The sequence below is a fragment of the Xenopus laevis genome, chromosome 6S (genome assembly GCF_017654675.1).
Source record: "Xenopus laevis strain J_2021 chromosome 6S, Xenopus_laevis_v10.1, whole genome shotgun sequence".
Classification (NCBI taxonomy): domain Eukaryota; kingdom Metazoa; phylum Chordata; class Amphibia; order Anura; family Pipidae; genus Xenopus; species Xenopus laevis.
This window is the reverse complement of record NC_054382.1, coordinates 25874507-25897088: the sequence shown is the minus strand read 5'-3', so window position 1 is coordinate 25897088 and position 22582 is coordinate 25874507. Positions and strand designations below refer to the sequence as shown.

At 39.0% G+C, this 22582-nt stretch overlaps 1 protein-coding gene across 4 annotated transcripts in view; it reads right to left on the bottom strand.

Annotated features, from left to right (window-relative positions):
- casd1.S (CAS1 domain containing 1 S homeolog) overlaps positions 1-22582 on the bottom strand; it is a 35763-nt gene that overhangs the window by 12050 nt on the left and 1131 nt on the right. For 3 of the 4 annotated variants that reach the window (XM_018269187.2, XM_018269188.2, XM_041567482.1), the window contains exons 2-11: positions 20974-21436; positions 11031-11127; positions 9193-9313; positions 7641-7685; positions 7104-7166; positions 6334-6378; positions 4496-4619; positions 3379-3593; positions 2298-2720; positions 1098-1187 (exon numbers count right to left, since the gene is read on the bottom strand). In XM_018269187.2, the coding sequence (XP_018124676.1) occupies positions 1098-1187; positions 2298-2720; positions 3379-3593; positions 4496-4619; positions 6334-6378; positions 7104-7166; positions 7641-7685; positions 9193-9313; positions 11031-11127; positions 20974-21421 (1671 nt within the window). In that variant the 5' untranslated portion in view covers positions 21422-21436. The remainder of the gene's footprint in view (positions 1-1097; positions 1188-2297; positions 2721-3378; positions 3594-4495; positions 4620-6333; positions 6379-7103; positions 7167-7640; positions 7686-9192; positions 9314-11030; positions 11128-20973; positions 21437-22582) is intronic. The other variant, XM_041567483.1, reaches the window with a different exon arrangement.

Genomic DNA, 22582 nt, shown 5'->3' with positions numbered 1-22582 from the left:
TGTTATAGAACATTTACCATATCAAGAAATCTTGCATATGTCCTCTATCAATTATCCTTGTTATAGAAGATTTATCATACCAAGAAATCTTGCAAATATCCCCTCTCAATTAATTTGAAAGTTCTTCCTCTAGCTTCTCTTTATACTTAATTGTGAATGTAACTGTATTTATAAACAGTATTTATATTGTAAAATAGGATATACTTCCTGCATCCATCAGTATTTGAATGTAATTTGTATGCTTAATTTATACACCCTTCTACTGTACAGTGCTGTGGAATAAGTTTATGTATTGAAGAGACATTCATTGGCATGGAATGATTCTTAAAAGGGAGCAACAGCAAACAATTCTTAAATGGGATACTATCATGGGGAAAAATTTTTTTTCAAAATGAATCAGTTAATAGTGCTGCTCCAGCAGAATTCTGCACTGAAATCCATTTCTCAAAAGAGCAAACAGATTTTTTTTATATTCAATTTTGAAATCTGACATGGGGCTAGACATAGTGTCAATTTCCCAGCTGTCCCAGGTCATGTGACTTGTGCTCTGATAAACTTCAATCACTCTTTACTGCTGTACTGCAAGTTGGAGTGATATCACCCCCTCCCCCCCCAGCAGCCTAACAACAGAACATTGGGAAGGTAACCAGATAACAGCTCCCTAACACAAGATAACAACTGCCTGGTAGATCTAAGAACAGCACTCAATAGTAAAAACCCATGTCCCACTGAGACACATTCAGTTACATTGAGAAGGAAAAACAGCAGCCTGCCAGAAAGCATTTCTCTCCTAAAGTGCAGGCACAAGTCACATGACCAGTGGAAGCTGGGAAATTGACAAAATGTCTAGCCCCATGTCAGATTTCAAAATTGAATATAAAAAAAATCTGTTTGTTCTTTTGAGAAATGGATTTCAGTGCAGAAGTCTGCTGGAGTAGCACTATTAAGTGATGCGTTTTGAAAAAAACATGTTTTCTGATGACAGGATCCCTTTAAGAGAAGCAACAGGATACAGCAGCTTTTAATAATGGGACTTGCCACTTGGAATACTACCAGACAAAGTTATTTACAGAAGTGTAAGTAAATATTTCACTTACAGAACTTGCTCCAGAGATGTGGTAGATCAATATGACAAGCTGCATCCACCCCTTCCATTCATCGGTTTGTTCCCTGTTTAATAATTTAGCCTGGGACAAAATGACAATGCAGTTTTTATCAGAGGAAATAGTTCATACAGTGCATTTTGTAACTAAACGTATCTAACTACAATGTTTAACACAACCTTAAGATATGTACATAAAAGCTATTTCTGGGTGAATATTGAACCAAATCCAAACCCTTCTTCTGTGTCGGAAAAGCAGGAGCACTAGCAAAAATGCGTGCATTGATTTTTTTTTTTTGTTCAGTTAGATAGGTTCAAAGCCCTTGGATTCGTACGAATTGGAATCCTGGTGAAAAATAATCCTTCCCTAAACTACCATTGCCTATTAGTCTGGTTAAATCGAATATAGGATTTGGTGCATCCTTAATATATGTAATATAGGGACATTAGTTGGCGTTTTAGTCTTGCCTAAACTGCCATTGACTTGCTTGGTCGGGTCAAAGGAACAGTAACACCAAAAAATGAAAGTATTTTAAAGTAAGGAAAATATCACGTACTGTTGCCCTGCACTGGTAAAACTGATCTGTTTGCTTCAGAAACACTACTATAGTTCATATAAACAAGCTGCTGTGTAGCAACGGCTGATATTGAAAAAAGGCTTACTTTAAAACACTTTCATTTTTTGACGTTAATGTTCCTTCTAATCTTAATAGAGCTGTGCACTAACTAACAAACACTCAATTTATGACACAGTGAATTGAGTACACAAAGCACGTTGTATATACACAAACTCTTGCTTGGACTTCTGTGCACTTTTATTAAGTGCAAACCGGACATTTTTGTGCACACAACCTCGAGAAATTAGAGGGAAAATTACCTCCTATAGCCTTTATTTGTGTTAGTTTTTCTTACCAAGAAGCCATAAGGAACAGGGCTGTAAATAAAACTTATCTTTAACAGGTACAACTGCCTTGGTATTATTATGGCTTTTAGAAAGGGATGAAATGAACCTACGCTAGCATAGTATTCTCTTGCATTAAACACAATTCTCCAGAAAAATGTGTTTGGAGAATAAAGTGGCTGTTTAATGACCTGTATTCTTGAACACAGTTCAAAATGTGCTCTGCTTATACCTGGTCACACAAATCTAAACAGTGATACACAAACATGCTATTAGTACAAACACAAACATTACCTCTTTAGTGTTTTCATTGTAAAACAGTCCTAAGACAAGGATGTAGATGATTGGGATGAAGAAAGAAGAATGTGTATAAAATTTGTTTTCCTTCATGAACAGGTTTGCTCTGTCACAGAAGTAGAAATAGGCCATAATGAGGCCCAGTTTGCTGAGAGAAAAGAGAAGATTTTCCAGGCTGGATGCAGCGGGTGTTGCTGTGGCTGGCTTCTTCTCCTCCCCACTCTCTATATCGTTGCATTGTTTGTTCCTCCGATGCTTGTTTCGCTGGACAATGATCAATACAAAAGCGATCATGGCAAAAATAAAAAAGCATGCAGCTAATTTCTGTATGATGGTAAGGGAAGGAGTAGGCTGGCAGCATGAACCGTCGATGGGATTTACAATTTTGTTGCAGAACGCGTTCATGAGAACCATGGCACTCTGTTGTAAAACAAAAACACAAACATGCATGAGCTATAATATCTAATAATATAATATAATTAGGGATGCACTGAATCCTGGATTTGGGATTCAGCCAAATCCAAGACTTTTTTTTTGGCAGGATTTGGTTTCACCCAAATCCAAGTAATTGGCTGAAATGAATCTGAACCCACAATGTGCACCTGTTTGCCATACAACACCCAGGTCATAAACCAGGTGCTAAAGAACAGATCAGCTGTGATAATAGTGTTGGTGGGAAAGCAATAATAGGTGCATAATATGCATATAGTAACCAATGAAACATTTGCTTTCTATCTATTAATTCTAGAGCTAAGGCAAATTTTGCAACTGCTACTACACCCCCTTGTATCACAAACCCATAAGGGCCATTAACATAATAGAGCACTGTGTGTAATGTGCAAATATGCACTTTGTTTACTGCCTCATGCTTTTACATATTGCAACACAGAGTGTAAAGACCTGCTACTTCCCCCCCCCCCTCAAAATGGAAGGCATATAAGCTCTTGTGCCCCTTAGTGTTCTATCACTTGCATCCTGGGGATAAACAAAACAGGTTTTCATGTCTAAATGGAAAGCAGTTAACACACAGCATTCTGAATTGCTCACCCTGTTAAAACCATCATAAAAATGTACTTACGATATCTTTGCTTGGCTCAGGGAGATGCAGACCATCGAACGATTTGGAAATGATCTCTTCAGATATAAGTCTCGAAACACTGAAAATGTTTACTTTTGATTGTGATTTTCTGGTAGTGCCATTTAATATTCCAGCTGCAATGTCATTGTATGCATCAATCCTGTCGTTTGTGATCATTTTGCGACTTTCACTTAACAAAGGCTCATACACCGGATCTACAGAAACAAGTTTAAGTTCATAAGGTACTCATTAAATCCAAAAGATTTTTGCTTAAATAATAATGTTGACAAATCACAACTTCAGATATGGTTTGTTTTTCTAATGAAAAGTGTATTTAATGCAACTGATACAAAAGTACACAAAAAACAGAACACACTGTCTGTGTTATAAATGGCTGAATAGTCACAAGAGACATTGATAGTCTCAATAGACTGACCACTGAGTGAGCTGAACTATTGCAGAAATAGTTGCATTATAGTTACAATAGTTACATTCTCTATGGGTCAGCTCCCATTCATATGTATAACTGTAAATATGTTAAACAATCTTCAAAGCACACAAATGTATTACTGTATTATGTTCAGTATTGCAACATATATACATATTTTGAATTGTCTGTGGTCCTGAAATTGTAATTGTACATTTGTCTTGCAGTTCTTGTATTTGTCTTTATAAATTAATATACTGTATTATATAGCTGATTTATACTAAGCCTTACAGTTGTTTTATCAGCTCTGAGTACGTAAAGGAGGTCACACATATAGGCCAGTTTTCAGGACATCCAATCATAAAAAAAAACGTAAATTTTGCCGAATCATACGATTTTTTCTGATTTTTGCCCAAAAAGTCTGAAATAATAACATTTTCGGGCTAATTCCAGCAAAGACCACAGAAACGTCAAAATAGGATAGGGATCTCTCCTTTTGACTTATATACAACCTCGGCAGGTCAGAGATGCCGGGTTTTTGGACTTGTACTTTTTGCAGCCTTGGAGTTTGCTTTCCACTAAAAAGTCAGATTTTGTAGTTAAAAAAAAAAACTTGAATTTTTCAAGTTTTTGGCATTCGGACTTTGATAAATAACCCCCCAAGTCTCATACTTTTATGCATCAAGTTACCTTGCAGGAACCAGTATACTTGGCTGACCTCAGCCAGGTTTTCCAAAACAGGGGCCACAGCAGTCATGTTCACTTTGTACTGGGCAAGAGATTCACGGCTTCCATTGTTAATCTTTATCGACCACTAAAGAAACATGTAGTGTAAACAAACGTTAATTTAATGACATCATCCCAAAAAAAAAAAACTTGGTAGTTATTTTTGGGGTGGGTAAAGAGGTAATATATCACAGGCTGATGGCTTTTTCCTATGGGAAATTGTCAGGGGAGAGGGAATAAGTATAGAGGTGGCGGGGGGGTGCAGGTATAGGAGGAAAGAATTTCTTTGAGTGTGGTGGCACCCCTTAAGGTCATTTTAGGCACAAAAACAAAATTCATACTGAAGTGCAGTTCTCATTGCTGAGCCAGAGAGCATGTAAATATCCATGGCTTTCAGGTTTTAAGAAAGCTAGACATGGCCATGGAGGCACATTTACTTAGCTCGAGTGAAGGATTAGAATGAAAAATACTTAGAATTTCGAAGTTTTTTTTGGTTTCGAAGCATTTGTGGTAAATCCTTTGACTTCGATATTCGAAGTCGAAGGATTTTTCTTTGAGGGTCGAATATCGAGGGTTAATTAACCCTCGATATTAGACCAATAGTAAATGTGCCCCTAAATGTCATAAAGGAGGTTAGCTAGAATACAGTAAACTTAATATTCAGACAGACTTAAAAGACAGGATTGTGCAATGGCCTGCATTGTAGAAATATGAAGCCATTTATATTTATTGAATTTTCCTGGCTTTTTGTACATGTATGGAACCTGTTTTCCAGAATGCTTGGGACGTAGGGTTTTCCTGATAATGGATTTTTCTGTAATTTGGATCTTCATACCTTAAGTCTGATAGAATTCATGTAAACATTAAATAAACAAAATAGGGTGGTTTTGCTTCCAATAAGGATAAATTTAGTTTCTATCAAGTGCTAGGTACTGTTTTATTATTACAGAGAAAAAGGAAATCATTTCTAAAAATGTGGATTTTTTGAGAAAATTTTGATTTTTTTTTGGGATAAAATTGAGTCAATGGGAGACGGCCTTTCTGTAATTTGGAACTTTTTGGATAACAAATTTCCAGATAATGGATCCCATACCTGTACAGGAGGAACTCCAGTGGTACATGCAGAACAATGTCAAGTATATTGTATAGTCTAATCCAAAACCTGATGGCTCCATGGCATGTCCACCAGATGTGGTGCAAGGATCCGGCCAATGCATTTTGCCTAAAGAAATTTGAGCTGATGCTTGTTGAAAAACCATGCTCTTCTCTAATTTGTTAGGTACCATCTAACATTATTATAGAACATGAGTGTTTGTGGAAAGTATAGTAAGATTCATTGTATTCCTTTAAGGTAAGCTTAAATGGAATTCTTAGCTTGCATTGACTATTTTAATTGCTACTTTACTGCATAGGCACAGTTTAACTTTATTAGAGGCAAAATAAAGGCAAACTGCTGAAAATAAAAAGATCTTTCTTGGGCAATAAATACTGGACTTGTATTAACGTATGCTCAGGTGCACAGCGGTATTATTACTGTACACAGTTGGTAGCATATTGGAAATTCAAGTAAGCTTTGAAGGTAGCAGATGAACCACAAGCTTAATTAAACAATTTCCCAGTGTGGGGCAAATGCTAGGCTTGTTCAGGAACTTGAGCCCCCAAAAAGCGGAGTATAATAAATTAGTAGTTTACATTTTTTCTCCTACTTCCTCCTGTGCAATGTCTTTATTAAGCAGGATCAGTTGTGCATTTCCTACATAAGAAAACATAAGCGTAAATCTTTCTAAATTTAGTTTACTTACCGTGGCAGCACCTGCTATGACCATTGTAGACTTTGATATATCATTCTGTAAAAAAAAATATATATATATGTTTTCTGGACTGTACTAGCCTCTCTACGTTATCATATATTTAATCAAATATCACCATTCTCCAAGACTAGTTATAAATAAATTAATATAGTATTTCAATTATTTGCTGAAAACTGTCTATATTATACTTAGTGAATCAGTATCATCTACCTCTTTAACAGGCTTAAAGGAAAAATAAAGCCTAAAAATGAATATGGCTAGAAATGCTGTAATTTACTGTACTAACAGAGAAGTTCAGCAGCAATAAAACAGTTATGATCCAGGCCTTCAAATTTGTTCACAAAAGCTTGCCATCTTGGTTCATGTTAGGCCATCTATTTTACACATGCTCAGTATACTCTAGTTCTAGTTTTCCTTTAAAACGAAAGTGCCTCTCAAAGGGGTATATTTATCAAGAGTGAAGTTAGAGTCCTCTAGTGTGAAATTCCGCCTCTCTCCATTAATTTCTATGGAATTTTTAAAAGTGTATTTATCAATGGGTGAAAGTGAAAGTTCATCCTCTGATATATACACCTTTCAAAACCCCATAGAAATTAATGGAGAGAGGCGGAATTCCAGAGAACTGTGGCGATCTCTAACTTCACTCTTCTCATATACTCCAAAGAGTCAAGAATAATGTGTGCTATTTGCAGACTAGAAGGGCCATTGGGTATTTGCTAACTATGTGTTGCTGTCTGACTTGATAAAAAAGATGTACCCACCTCACTCAGAGACTGGAAGGCTTGCTTCATGGAGTTGTTGACTTCTGGATGCCATAAAAAATCCTGAAATAAAAAGAAAGCATCAGTGAATTCTGTTATTGCTGTTACTTTTAGTAGAGACAGATAATTTTGACAATATGTACAAGCCTGACATCAGCCCAGAATAAGCTACCATTTGAGTTTGGAATGTGTTCATATTGGAGCTGTTGGTAAACCTACTCTTCTGATGATTGTTCCAACACACAGAGGATGTTCAACAATCCATATCTACTTTGCCAGTCATTCGCTAATTCTAGTCAAACGGCAGAGAAGTTAAATCAATTTACAAACCAGGCATAGAATTCTCAGCCCCCATAATAAACAATTCTACCTGATTTTTATGAAAGTGTTCAATAAGTGGTTTTATTTATTGTAAATATGGAATAAATCTATTGAGAAGGTATCAGACAGGGCCATCCCAACATGCACGTTGGTTGATCCAGATATTATTGTATCATAAGTCCCTTACAAATACCCTAGTTTAAAAAAAAAACTCACAATTTTCAGCATAGCAGCTTTATCTTCAAAATAAATGTTTTCATGCTGTAATGGAGAAGATGTCAACATTGAAAATGTATTAATTCATGCTCAATAGTACTGCATTCTTCACATCTAATGTTGTATTGTTATTGAGAAGTCAACCAATCACATATATGCTTTTATTATTCAAACTGTACTCAACCAAAGCTTATTGCTGATTGGTTGATATGTGTTACTGGAGTGGGGAAAACTGTTAGCAATGTAATTTTAAAACACCCACATTCCCCAAAGAGCTATGTGAAATTTAAAGCTATGCTACAGGTCAGGTTCACGTTACACCATCTAAGAAATGAACTGCATACAGTTATGCAGATAAAAAAGTTATTCTATATGCCGGTGATTTATTTAGCTTACTATGTATAGAAGGACTGGACGGAAATGTAAAAACAACACAAATGAGAAATCACCCACCCAAATTAAATCTGGGGATAATGTATTATTGGTGGATGGCTCATAGTTTTGTCATATACAATAGAACCCCCCATTTTACTTTTTTCAAGGGACCAGGAAAAAATTATGTAAAATCCGGGAAAATGCAAAATCAGTGAAATTTGTTAAAGCTACTTTTTCTTCAAGGATATAAGCAAAGGAGTCGGTTTTACTACGAGATAGGGATGCACCGAATCCACTATTTTGGATTCGGCCGAATCCATCTTGGAAGATTCGGCCGAATACCGAACCGAATCCGAACCCTACTTTGCATATGCAAATTAGGGGCGGGAAAGGAAAAAGTGGAAAAAAATTGGTTTGCTTTCTTGTTTTGTAACACAAAGTCGCATGAAATCCCGCCCACCCCACAATTTGCATATGCAAATTAGGATTCGGATTCGGTTCGGCCATGCACAAGGATTCGGCCGAATCTGAATCCTGCTGAAAAAGGCCGAATCTTGGCCGAATCCCGAACCGAATCCTGGATTCGGTGCATCCCTACTACGAGATACAATATTTACTGTGTTAATAACAAGGGTTAAGTATTGCAACGTTAATGTTACACTATGGGGGCATGGGAAGGCCTTTCTGTCAGTCACATACACAACCTAAAGCAATAAGTGATTGGTGCAGGACTGTATAAAGGGCAGACTAATTGGTATTGACCATTTACAAATAATACATCTGGTTAGTATTTTAAACCTCTTTATTTCACAAATAACATTCATAGAGGAAATAAAAGCAGTTTTTGGGTACATCAGGAGAACATTTTTATGAAAAATCCAGGAAAACATTACTTAACATCATGGAAAAACACCCACTGAAATGCATTATAAACTGGTGGGACCACAAACAAAAAATGTAAAATGCGGGAAAACTTAAAAGCGGGGTACTTAAAACTAAGGTTTCACTGTATATCATTTTCAGATTTAGGAATTATACTTTCCTTGATAAATTTCTCCATACACTATGGGGTCAAATGTTTCAAGAGCATTGCAGGGGATTTACCTTGCTGCTGTTTTTGGGGATACTTTATAACATGGAGCTCAAATTGCCTTTGCCCTAAAGCAGACACCTTTACCTTGTTTCCTTCCTCTTTGTACTGAGGCGTTAGAATCTTCACAAATGCATAGAATAACTGGCGAATCCGGGAATCACCAACAAATGTTACATGTTGCTCTGCAAAACAGCTCTTGGCTTCACTACAAAGAAGAACAAAGAAGGTTAAATTTTTTGTTATATGACGTATAAAGGATGATACCGGGGTTAATATACTGTACATACAGAGAAATAAGTATTTTGTCACTCTATCGTGGGGTTTCTTAACAAAGTCACAGTCTTAGATGACCGCCTAATTTATGAAAATACACTACTTATTTGCACATTTTTGAGACCTGTAGAACATTTTCTGGTTTACAGAAGCAAGTTCCTTTATACAGGTATGGACCCAGTTATCTGGAAACCCAAATTACAGAAAGGCCATCTCCCAAAGACTCCATTTTATAAAAATAAGCCAAATTTTTAAAAATTATTTCCTTTTTCTCTGTAATAATAAAACAGAACCTTGTACATGATCACAACTAATTAATCCTTATTGGAAGCAGAACAAGCCTATTGCGTTTATTTAAAGGACCAGTAACATCAAAAAAAAATGTTCAAAAATTCGTTAGAGCACAACAAAAAATGAACACAGAGACAAATGAAACTTTTAAATAGCAAAGACTTTATTAAGAAATAACTTACAGAAAATCCACTTCCTGTCCTCTTCAGAAACGGCGAAAAGGCGACCATCCACACTGCAGCAATCGATTTCTTCTCCCTGGATATTCATCCTCCTCTCGTTGTGTCCAACAGCAGCTGGTTTGTTCCTGTGCTGGCGGCGATGAACTGACAGCAGCGAGTCCTCTCGCTTCCCTTCCACTGGCCTGGCCGTCTACAGTCTCCCAACGGCACACTTGTTCCTGCACTTTCACTGTGCATCGGCTTCCCTGCTCCGCTCTCCTCACCTCCCTCTCCGTCTCCCCTCCTCCCCAAGCTGCTGCCTTATCAATGGGCTGCTATAGACATCACGCGTTACTGTGAATATAAAATGTCTGGACTAGCCGGCAGTGCAGCATGCATGTGTATATTTTCAGCAGCAGTAGAGCCGATCCTGCCCAGACCCTAGGGAAGCAACTTCATGTACAATCAGCGCGCCAAGCCGCGTACTTCCATTCCGACCTGGATCGAGTCTGGTTACTAGCTGCCCTTCTCTTCCTCCTCCCTCACTCACACCAGCGAGCGCCACGATCGGCTTTTGGGAAGGAAAGCTCAGGAGGCAGCGGCCGCGCTGTGGGAAATGCTGCCCCGGATTCCAATTCCAGCGCCGGGGAAGTGAAGGCAGAGCACGAGCAGAGATCCCAGACGCACAATCTGTCCCCTTCCCAGAGAGGAAGGGAAGCCGATGCACAGTGAAAGTGCAGGAACAAGTGTGCCGTTGGGAGACTGTAGACGGCCAGGCCAGTGGAAGGGAAGCGAGAGGACTCGCTGCTGTCAGTTCATCGCCGCCAGCACAGGAACAAACCAGCTGCTGTTGGACACAACGAGAGGAGGATGAATATCCAGGGAGAAGAAATCGATTGCTGCAGTGTGGATGGTCGCCTTTTCGCCGTTTCTGAAGAGGACAGGAAGTGGATTTTCTGTAAGTTATTTCTTAATAAAGTCTTTGCTATTTAAAAGTTTCATTTGTCTCTGTGTTCATTTTTTGTTGTGCTCTAACGAATTTTTGAACATTTTTTTTTGATGTTACTGGTCCTTTAATATTTAAATGATTTTCTAGTAGACTTAAGGCATGAATTCAAATTAAGGAAAGATCCCTTATCCGGAAAACCCCAGGTTCTGAGCATTCTGGATAACTGATCCCATACCTGTACTACATACCTGCTCTTGTACTTGTGCATCATGCAGCTGTATGGTTGCCATACATTCTCCCCTAGGAACCGGCCGCTGGATATAAGGTATTCACATGTGCCTTCTCCTGAAAATAAGGGAACAAGACATCAAACTAACAGAAAAACATCAAAAGTAAAAACATAATTAAAGGAAAACTAAACCCTAAATGAATAGGGCTAAAAATTCCATGTTTTAAATGCTGAACTTATTGCACCAGCCTAAAGTTTCAGCTTGTCAATAGCAGCAATGATCCAGGACTTCAAACTTGTCACAGAGGGTCACCATCTTGGAAAGTGTCTGTGACACTGTTGAGTAGCTAAACTTAGGGGTCGTCACAAACTATCCAGCAGAAAATGATGTTGCCCTGTAATATAAGCTGATGCTACAGGGCTGATTTATTCTGATGTTTGTTGCACTGGTTTCTGTGCTGCCATGGAGTAATTATCTGTATTAATTACTAATCAGCCTTATATTGTGGCATTTCTATTCTATGTGTACTGTATATTGTGAGTGGGTCCCTAAGCTCAGTAAGTGACAGCAGCACAGAGCATGTGCAGTGAATCAGCAGAAAAGAAGATGGGGAGCTACTGGGGCATCTTTGGAGACACAGATCTTTACTGCTAAAGGGCTGTGGTTGCCTTGGGCTGGTAGAGAAACCCAAAACATAATGTACAGCAGTTCTAGCTATTTCTTTAGTTGTCCTTTAAAGATGATATAGGGCTTCAGTACAAGTTGGAGGTAAGAGTAAGAGTTAAAAATGCATTCAAAATGCATGACTGCGGGTGAAAAATCTCCCGAAAAGGCTTCCCTGCCAGTTGAATTGTTCTTTCCAAGTAGCTTTGCGAGGAAACTTCAGGCGACTTTGGGATGTGAAGAGTTTACCACTGGCAATTGCAATTATTGACGGTGGAGAAGCATTTTTGGGAGTTTTGTCGGGAATCTCCCAAAACTGCTTCTCCGCCATTCAAACACTGTCCAAAATGCAATGTCCCTTCCCATTGGCTAATTTTTAATTGATTAATGACACATCTGGGGCTGCTCAAGCAAAATACCTATTTTGGTTATGGCTGGCACCATGTAATTCACAGACCCCTTTGTAATACAGTATATAATACAATGTTTCGTGGCATAATGCTGATGTAGTATCAACAAACAAACACTAGGGGGCAGATTTATCAAAGGTCGAGATGAAGTTTCGAATGAAAAAAATTTGAATTTCAAGTTATTTTTGTGTACCTCGACTTGGGAATAGTCCAAATTCGACTTTGCAAAAAATAAAAAATTCGAATTTCGAAATTTATCATGTACTGTCTCTAAAAAATTCGAATTCGACCATTCACCATCTATTGGTGGACTTTGAAAAATTTAAAAAAAAATTTGAATCAAATGCACTATTAATTAGATTCGTAAGATTCAAATTCGCCCGAATACGGACCTATTCGATCGAAAATGGACCTATTCGACCAAAAAAAAAACTTAGACTCCATTTCGGTTGGTCTTTTTGAATTTGAATTTTGAAGTCTTTTCAATTCGAAATTTGACCCTTGATAAATATGTCCCTAGCTGTTACAGACTTGTTTCATGACTCACACAAGGAAATAGGCTGGACCAAAAAAATCATAAATGCAAAGTTACATAATTCAGAGATCTAAAAATAAAAGCCAATAAAATGCGTAGAGGAGGAATGGCACTTTAGTGACTCTTGCTAACCTAGTTTCTCAACAAGTAATTACCCAGTAATGTCATTGATGATCTTAATGCTGGTTATTCTGGTTACACAAGAAAGGAAAATGTACAAAATGTAAACTCAAATGCTTGTAAGAAATGCTTGGGGAAGATTAGTAACATAGAAATAAATGTAAATAGATAAATATGTATTTATTTTTTATATTTGGGTCTTTTAATGAATTCCATGACATTCGTGGTTTTAGAGTATGTGAGTTTAGTCGTGGTTTCAAAAAACTCTAAAACCAGTAAAATGAGAATGTTGATAAATTAGCCTTCACGTGTTCAATAAATGAGACGGGTATAAGTTATTCTGCACAAGGAGCCCGATCGTTCTGCATATTTGTTCTTATAACAGTGGGAGATACCATGATTTTTCTGAGAAATAAATGTGGCTTCTGTTTGCAGTATTTTTATGCAAAGTCATGGAATGCTGACTATTATATGAAATGTAAAGGAAATATAATATAAAATAGCATCTTAAGGAAGTTTAATTACAGGTATGGGACCGGTTATCCAGAATGCTCGGGACCTAGGGTTTTCGGGATAATGGATCTTTCCATAATTCGGATCTTCATACTTTAAATCTACTAGAAAATCATGTAAACATTAAATAAACCCAATAGGCTGGTTTTGCTTCCAATAAGGATTAAGTATATCTTAGTTGGGATCAAGTCCAAGGAACTGTTTAATTATTATAGAGAAAAATAAATCATTTTTCAGAATTTGGATTATTTGGAAAAAATGGAGTCTATGGGATCCCATACCTGTACTTTAATATAGCAACAAAAAGAAAGAAAGCTTTTCTTTATCCCTACTCAGTATGATGTCCCTTTACAGATGTGAAGAACATGTTTTTAACAAACCAGCCCCTACAAATAATCTATACCTTGGCCACAAATGTCCCTTTCCGTATAAGAAAGGGGTTTTCTTCTATAGTTCTGTAGAGATTCAGAAATGACGTTGAACCTTGTTCATCTACCCTCTATACTAGATACACCCTGTGTGGGTTGAAAACGTTTTCATGTTTTATTAATGGAAAGAGCTGTGAGTGCTTGAGTGCTTTCGTTTATTTGATTTTATATATATATATATATATATATATATATATATATATATATATATATATATATATATATATATATCTTATCTGTTATTTACAATGCAAATATGTGCTCTTTACCCGATTTCTAGCTGCTTCCATAGCTACAAAGTAGCAAACTGGCAGGATTCAGACTTTTTCAGCAGGATTCGGCCAATCCTTCTGCCCGGCCAATCAGAATCAGAATCCTAATTTGCAAATGCAGATTAGGGGCAGGGAGGGAAATCGCGTGACTTTTTGTTGCAAAACAAGGAAGTATTAGAGGGGAATTGTGGAAGCACTCAAGGCTAAATCAAAATATATTCAAATATAATGGAAGTGCTACTTACAATGCACTTCCCTGGGCCCCTGTCTCATAAATAATTCAGTAAAAATGCAAGTGCATATGTTTACAAAACAGGGGTTTTTAGTTACCAAAGTTATGATCATAAAATTGAAAAGCCACCATACCACGTCAAGGTATATAACTTTGGTAACTAAAAACCCCTGTTTTGTAAACATATGCACTTGCATTTATACTGAATTATTTATGAGACAGGGGCCCAGGGAAGTGCATTGTAAGTAGCACTTCCATTATATTTGAATATATTTTGATTTAGCCTTGAGTGCTTCCACAATTCCCCTCTAATATTGCAAAACAAGGAAGTAAAACCTTTTTTCACCTTCCCACCCCTCATCTGCATATGCAAATTAGGATTTGTTTCGGTATTCGTCTGAATCTTTCGCAAAGGATTCGGTAGAATCCAAAAAAGTGGATTTGGTGCATCCCTAGTAGCAAACAAACAGTTTGTATCAGTGAAGGATAACAATTCACAGAAAAACCTGGTGCTGCACATGCTCTAAACTTTTATTTTTCAATGCTGTTTCCTTATCAAAGCAATCACACGGCTGCTCCACTCCTATATAAATACAATTAAGCAGACATATAAAAAGAGTCCTTATGCAGACCAACCTACATCAATGAAAATTCTCAACATGCAGAGAAATAAAGCAAAGCCTAGAAAAGCATAGCTCTGTGATTTAAAAGCATTAAGCAAATACTTATATTTCCAGTTGACATTCTGCTGACTTTGATGCTGAACGCTGAGTAAACATGGGCAGAAGGTAAAAAAAAATGTCGAGAGCTGTTGATGGAAGTGTGTGCTTTTGTGCCAAGGCAATCATTTAATTTAAGCACACAGAATAATCACAGGGATTGGTTCCACTACAGGCATTTTTGAGATTTCTAAAAATCAGAGAGCACTGGGCTCATACTCAAATACTCAAATAAATCACATTTACTCTTGGGTACTAATAACTCAAAAACTACAAATAATAAAAAATTAAAACAAATTGCAAATTATCTCAGAATATACCACTTTCTACATCATACTAAAAGTTACATCAAAGGTGAACAACCCTTTCACTAATAAGGATTATGCGCATTGGAGGTAAACTTTGCAGTGTGAAATTATGTTATTATGCTGGTTATATGTGTAAAGATCATTTGGTGGGCCCATACACGAGCTGGCAGTTTTTACTGTCCCATGCATGGCCACCTGTAATTTCAGAGGTGCTGAGCGAAAGCATTAGGATAAGAATAAAATAAGGAACCAAATCTGGTTATGGTGAGAAGAGCTGAAAGGAGCCAAAAACCCTTAGCTAGCAATTATATGCAAAGTGATACCTTCTGGAAGGTATTTACTTGTCTCATGCCATACACACAGCTCTGCCTAGATACCAAAGATGAGAGTTTTGATTCTCTTATAAGGCATCATGGGCGGAGATATGCAAATCACTCCTTTATGTCCCTTTGGCCAACTATGCATCCAGAACCGCTGGTTTATATCACAGATACAGCCTAATGGTTCAGAGCCATATATCCAAACTTACAGACAGCCTGTTTCAATCTTGATAGATTTAATTATTGCAAGATATTGGAACATGGCTACTGAGAGGTAAGTCTTGGAGAGTAGCAAAATAAGGAACCAAATCTGGTAATGGTGAGAAGGGCTGAAAGGAGCAAAAAAGCCCTTAGCTAGCAATTATATTCAAAGTGATGCCTTCTGGAATCAGAAGGTATTTACTTGTCTCATGCCATACACACAGCACTGCCTAGATACCAAAATAAGAGTTTTGATTCTCCCATAAGGCATCATGGGCGGAGAAATGCAAATCACTCCTTTATGTCCCTTTGGTCAACTATGCATCACTTTGCATATAATTGCTAGCTAAGGGCTTTTTGGCTCCTTTCAGCCATTCTCACCATAACCAGATTTGGTTCCTTATTTTGCTACTCTCCAACTCCTACCTCTCACAAGTCATGTTCCAATATCTTGCACTGATGAGCTCTAACAAGACTGAAACAGGCTGTCTGTAAATTTGGATATATGGCTCTGAACCATTAGGCTGTATCTGTGATATAAACCAGCGGTTCTGGATGCATAGTTGACCAAAGGGACATAAAGGAGTGATTTGCATGTCTCCGCCCATGATGCCTTATGGGAGAATCAAAACTCTCATCTTTGATATCTAGGCATTGCTGTGTGTATGGAATGAGACAAACAAATATTTTCTGATAAGAATAAAGAAATATGAATGCAAACCCTAGTGGTGTTCCATCACATCATCACTCATTATTCATTATACCCACAGAGCAAGCCAAAAAAAAAAATAATAATAAAAAAAAAAAAATATATATATATATATATATATATATATATATATATATATTATAGTATATAGATGCACACTGGGACTTTGAAATAAAGTGAAAAAAAAATCAAAATGTATTTGCCCATTTTCCAGTTTCTTTCGGGGACTTTTCTCATCACCTGGGGTTTTCCAGATAATGGATATTTCCGTATTTACTGATTCTCTGCATGCACTCCTCTTCAGACAGGGCGACGATCCATTGTGAGGCGCTCGATTTCTCCTCCCTGCCTTCTATAGGAGATAGCCAGGGAGGAGAAATTGAGCGCCGGACGATGGATCGTCGTCCTGTCGCCATATCTGAAGAGCAGAGAATCAGTAAGGTATTTCTTAATAAAAGCTTTGCGATTTAAAAGTTAAAATTGTATTGGTGTTTTTTGTTTGTTTTTTGTTACAAAGAAAGATTTTTTAAAAATGTTTTTTTATGTTACTGCTCCGTTAAGTCTTCTTAAAAAATCGTGTACATATTAAATAAACCCAATAGGCCACTCCCACACCTTGTGTATTACTCCCTTCCCTTTAGAGTGTATGCTCCTTTGCATAGGGCCTTCCTCATCTTTTGTACCGGTATTGATTGTGATGTATGTAACTCCATATGTTCTATGTATATAATTCAGGTGATTTAGTTAATAATAATAGGCTGGTTTCACTTCCAATAAGTATTAATTATACCTTAGTTTGGATCAAGTACAAAGTACAGAGAAAAAGGAAATAATTAAAAAAAATTGGATTATTTGGATTAAATTGAGTCTATGGGAGACGGTCTTTCTGTAATTCTGAGCTTTCTGGATAATGGGTTTCCGGATAATGGATCCCATATCTTGAAAAAGGTCTCATAAAGAGACTGAAACATTGACAAATTAAGATTTTTTTTCAATTTACTTCAAAGTCCCAGTGTGCATCTACATACTATAATGCTGTTACATGAATCAGTAGATAGCACTTGGGTATTTGCATACCTCTCAACTGTCCCATTTTTCACGGGACAGTCCCGATGTTGACAACCAGCAGTCCCAGATTGTTACTGAAATATCCTGATTTTCTCTTTAATCTCCTGCACTGAACAGCCAGAAAAAGATACAACGTTTCTAAAACTTAATTGGCTTTTGGCAGAGAGCCCACAATATATGCAGGTGCACTTTGATACATTTGTAAAAATTCAAGATAAGCAAAGAAACAATTGTAACTTTAAGATAAGCCGATCTCTGGGGAAACCGTGGCTTGAAGCTTAAAGGAGAAGGAAACCCCCAGGGCGCTAAACCCCTCCCCCCCCTCCCCTGTGCTGCCCCCCCTCCCTCCTCCCCCCTGGCCTACCTGTCCCCCTGGGCAAATGCCCCTAACTTTTTACTCACCCCTCTGCGCAGGTCCTGTCCACGGAGTACGCAGTCGCCATCTTCTCCCACGCGCGTCTTCTTCCTGCTCTGATCGGCGTTTTCTGGCGCATGCGCAGTAGGAACAGGTACCGGTACGGCTCTACTGCGCATGCGCCGAATGTCACGAAGTGAAATCGGAAAACTTCGTGACATTCGGCGCATGCGCAGTAGAGCCGTACCGGTACCTGTTCCTACTGCGCATGCGCCAGAAAACGCCGATCAGAGCAGGAAGAAGACGCGCGTGGGAGAAGATGGCGACTGCGTACTCCGTGGACAGGACCTGCGCAGAGGGGTGAGTAAAAAGTTAGGGGCATTTGCCCAGGGGGACAGGTAGGCCAGGGGGGAGGAGGGAGGGGGGGCAGCACAGGGGAGGGGGGGAGGGGTTTAGCGCCCTGGGGGTTTCCTTCTCCTTTAAAGGGCAAATTCATCTTCATTAAAGGGGTTATTCCCCTTCCAAAACACTTTTTCCAGTTAAGTTGTTTTCAGATTGTTCCCCAGAAATAATAAATACTTTCCATTATTTATTTGTTACCGTTTTTTTCAAAATCAAAGTTTAAAGTCCCTGTCTCTGGTATTTCAGTCTGGAAGCTCAGTAATTCAGGTGCAGATGGTTACAATTTGCTACAATTAGTTGATACAAAATACATTTCTCAATAGAATCTGTGAAATATTAGCAACTATTGTATCAATTCTAACAGCTGCCTGTAAGTTATACACATTTATGTGAATGTTTGTCTCATGCCAGTGTGACTGCTCTGAGGAATATGCTGCTGCTTTACAGCTAAATGATACAATCACCATTATCAGAGCTGCAAAAAATAAAAATCATATTCCCGTTTTATACAGATTTTATTCTTTTTACATCGAACCAGCTACCAACCTATCCCACAGCAAGTGGATCATTTATTAATTAAAAAAAGTATGAAAACATTAAAAAAAAAAAAAAGAGGAATGTAATAGACATGGTACTAATTGCACTGAACTAAAATAACAACAATGGTGGGAATCCCTGGCAGACACACTGGGGGTCATTTATAAACACTGGGCAAATTTGCACCTGGGCAATTACCCATGGCAACCAATCAGATGTTTGCTTTCATTGTTCTCCTTGCAGCTGGCTGAAAAAATCTACCGTAATCACTGATTGGTTGCTATGGGTTACTTCCCAGGCGCAAATTTGCCCAATGTTTATAAATAAGCCCCAACAAATTTGGAACATGCATTCATTCTGCATTGTTGGTACAGATTATATGCAGCAGGGCTGAGTGAGCCATTGCTCTCCAGGTGTTTTAGTTTTAGTACAACATCCATCAATCCAACTGCCAAGTCTAATGTCAAGGGATGCTGGGAGTTACAGGTGCACTCTGCCACATTTAAGAGCAAGGGATGCTGGGAGTTACAGGTGCACTCTGCCAAGTCTTATGTCAAGGGATGCTGGGAGTTACAGGTGCACTCTGCCAAATCTAATGGCAAGAGATGCTGGGAATTACAGGGGCACTCTGCCAAGTCTAACAGCAAAGGTTACTGGGAGTTACAGGGGCACTCTGCCAAGTCTAACAGCAAGGGATGCTGGGAGTTACAGGTTCACTTTGCCAAATCTAATGGCAAGAGATGCTGGGAGTTACAGGTGCACTCTGCCAAATTTAAGAGCAAGGGATGCTGGGAGTTACAGGTGCACTCTGCCAAATTTAAGAGCAAGGGATGCTGGGAGTTACAGGTGCACTCTGCCTAGTCTAACAGCAAGGGATGCTGGGAGTTACAGGTGCACTCTGCCAAGTCTAACAGCAAGGGATGCTGGGAGTTACAGGTGCATTCTGCCAAATTTAAGAGCAAGGGATGCTGGGAGTTACAGGTGCACTCTGCCAAATTTAAGAGCAAGGGATGCTGGGAGTTACAGGTGCACTCTGCCAAGTCTTATGTCAAGGGATGCTGGGAGTTACAGGGGCACGCTGCCAAGTCTAACAGCATGGGATGCTGGGAGTTACAGGTGCATTCTGCCAAATTTAAGAGCAAGGGATGCTGGGAGTTACAGGTGCACTCTGCCAAATTTAAGAGCAAGGGATGCTGGGAGTTACAGGTGCACTCTGCCAAATTTAAGAGCAAGGGATGCTGGGAGTTACAGGTGCACTCTGCCAAATTTAAGAGCAAGGGATGCTGGGAGTTACAGGTGCACTCTGCCAAATTTAAGAGCAAGGGATGCTGGGAGTTACAGGTGCACTCTGCCAAATTTAAGAGCAAGGGATGCTGGGAGTTACAGGTGCACTCTGCCAAGTCTTATGTCAAGGGATGCTGGGAGTTACAGGGGCACGCTGCCAAGTCTAACAGCAAGGGATGCTGGGAGTTACAGGTTCACTTTGCCAAATCTAATGGCAAGAGATGCTGGGAGTTACAGGGGCACTCTGCCAAGTCTAACAGCAAAGGTTACTGGGAGTTACAGGTTACAGAAAAACATTTTTACTTCCCTTGTTTTGTGACAAAAAGTCAAGCAATTTCCCTCCCCGACCCTAATTTGCATATGCAAATTAGTATTCGGATTCGGTTGAGCCGGGCAGAAAGAATCCTGGATTCGGTGCATCCCTACTTCTGAGGCACAAAACGTATTTTTTTTTTTTTAACTTCTTTTGTTGGTATTGCAGCTGTCATTGTACTGAGTGTAGTGTGCGCCTGTCCCATCAGCTGTTGTTAGATCATGATAGATACATTGAAGGGTTAAACATTACCTCACATTACAGGGAAATGTCATGACATGGGGGGGGTACACATGTCTGTAGATGTGCAGCACAAACAAAAGGTGATGCAGTAAAATACAAGTGCAACCAATCATCAATTCCCTGTGAGGGTTCACGGCGGGCTATTTAGACTGTTAAAAAAAAGCAAACGTCCGATTGGCTGATATGAGTAACTTCGCTTCTGCTGGTAAATTAGCGATATCTGTGGTTGTATTCGCGCCATGGGTACAAGGCATTTAAAGGCAGCCTGGCACTGAAGGGGTTAGAAGGCCCTGGCAGCAGGTTAGTGGCTGCAGCAGCCCCGGACTTACCTCGGAAGAATCCCCAGGACACGGCATGGCAGACGGATAGCAGCAGCACGGCCGCCAAGGCCAGCGCTTTGGCATTCCTCACGCTGAAATGCTGATTGATTTCCCGCTTGCCCAGGTTGTAGGCCAGGGCCGCCATCTTGGCTCCTCCATGACAGCAGCGTGCGACAGAGCTGCCGGGCGCTGAGGGGCAGCATTGCGGCTGGGAGGGAGGGGATGAGGAGGGATGTGGCGGGGGGTCTGCGGTGAGAGAGGAGGAGGAGGACTCCTCGAATGACACCAGTGCGGATTGCTCCTCCTCGGAGCCGCTTTCTCGCCGCTTCTTTATGCCCCTTCCTGAGCTCGGGGACGGCGGCTCTGGATTCTGTCCCTCGCCCACGTCACGACTGCTGCTCCCGCTTCTACTCAAAGTCCCGCGCATATCTGGTATCTGCTGCTCCTCCAGGGACATAGGGACCAAGGCACTCTAATAAAAATAAAAGCAGAATTTCACTACATGACAGTGTCACTGAACTATCACTAGTTACCGTACCCTGGCACCGACTATTCCCATTATACAGGCTGAATAGGGTTTAACGTACTGGCACAGCTACACACACACACACCATGCACAATACTGACAAGATGTGAGAAGAAATGACAGCCATATTCTATACACAATATTGACAAGATCATGTGAGAAGAAATGACAGCCATATTCTATACACAATATTGACAAGATCATGTGAGAAGAAATGACAGCCATATTCTATACACAATAATATTGACAAGATGTGAGAAGAAATGACAGCCATATTCTATACACAATATTGACAAGATGTGAGAAGAAATGACAGCCATATTCTATACACAATAATATTGACAAGATGTGAGAAGAAATGACAGCCATATTCTATACACAATATTGACAAGATGTGAGAAGAAATGACAGCCATATTCTATACACAATATTGACAAGATCATGTGAGAAGAAATGACAGCCATATTCTATACACAATAATATTGACAAGATGTGAGAAGAAATGACAGCCATATTCTATACACAATCTATACACAATATTGACAAGATGTGAGAAGAAATGACAGCCACATTCTATACACAATATTGACAAGATGTGAGAAGAAGTGACAGCCACATTCTATACACAATATTGACAAGATCATGTGAGAAGAAATGACAGCCATATTCCATACACAATAATATTGACAAGATGTGAGAAGAAATGACAGCCACATTCTATACACAATATTGACAAGATGTGAGAAGAAATGACAGCCACATTCTATACACAATATTGACAAGATGCGAGAAGAAACGACAGCCATATTCTATACACAATATTGACAAGATGTGAGAAGAAATGACAGCCACATTCTATACACAATATTGACAAGATGTGAGAAGAAATGACAGCCACATTCTATACACAATAATATTGACAAGATGTAAGAAGAAATGATATCTATACACAATACTGACAAAATGTGAGAAGAAATGGCCGCCATATTCTACACACTATACTGACAAGATGTGAGAAGAAATGACAGCCATTCTATGCACAATACTGGCTCACTCCCAGCACCACACGCCCAGCTGACTTTCACTTTAATG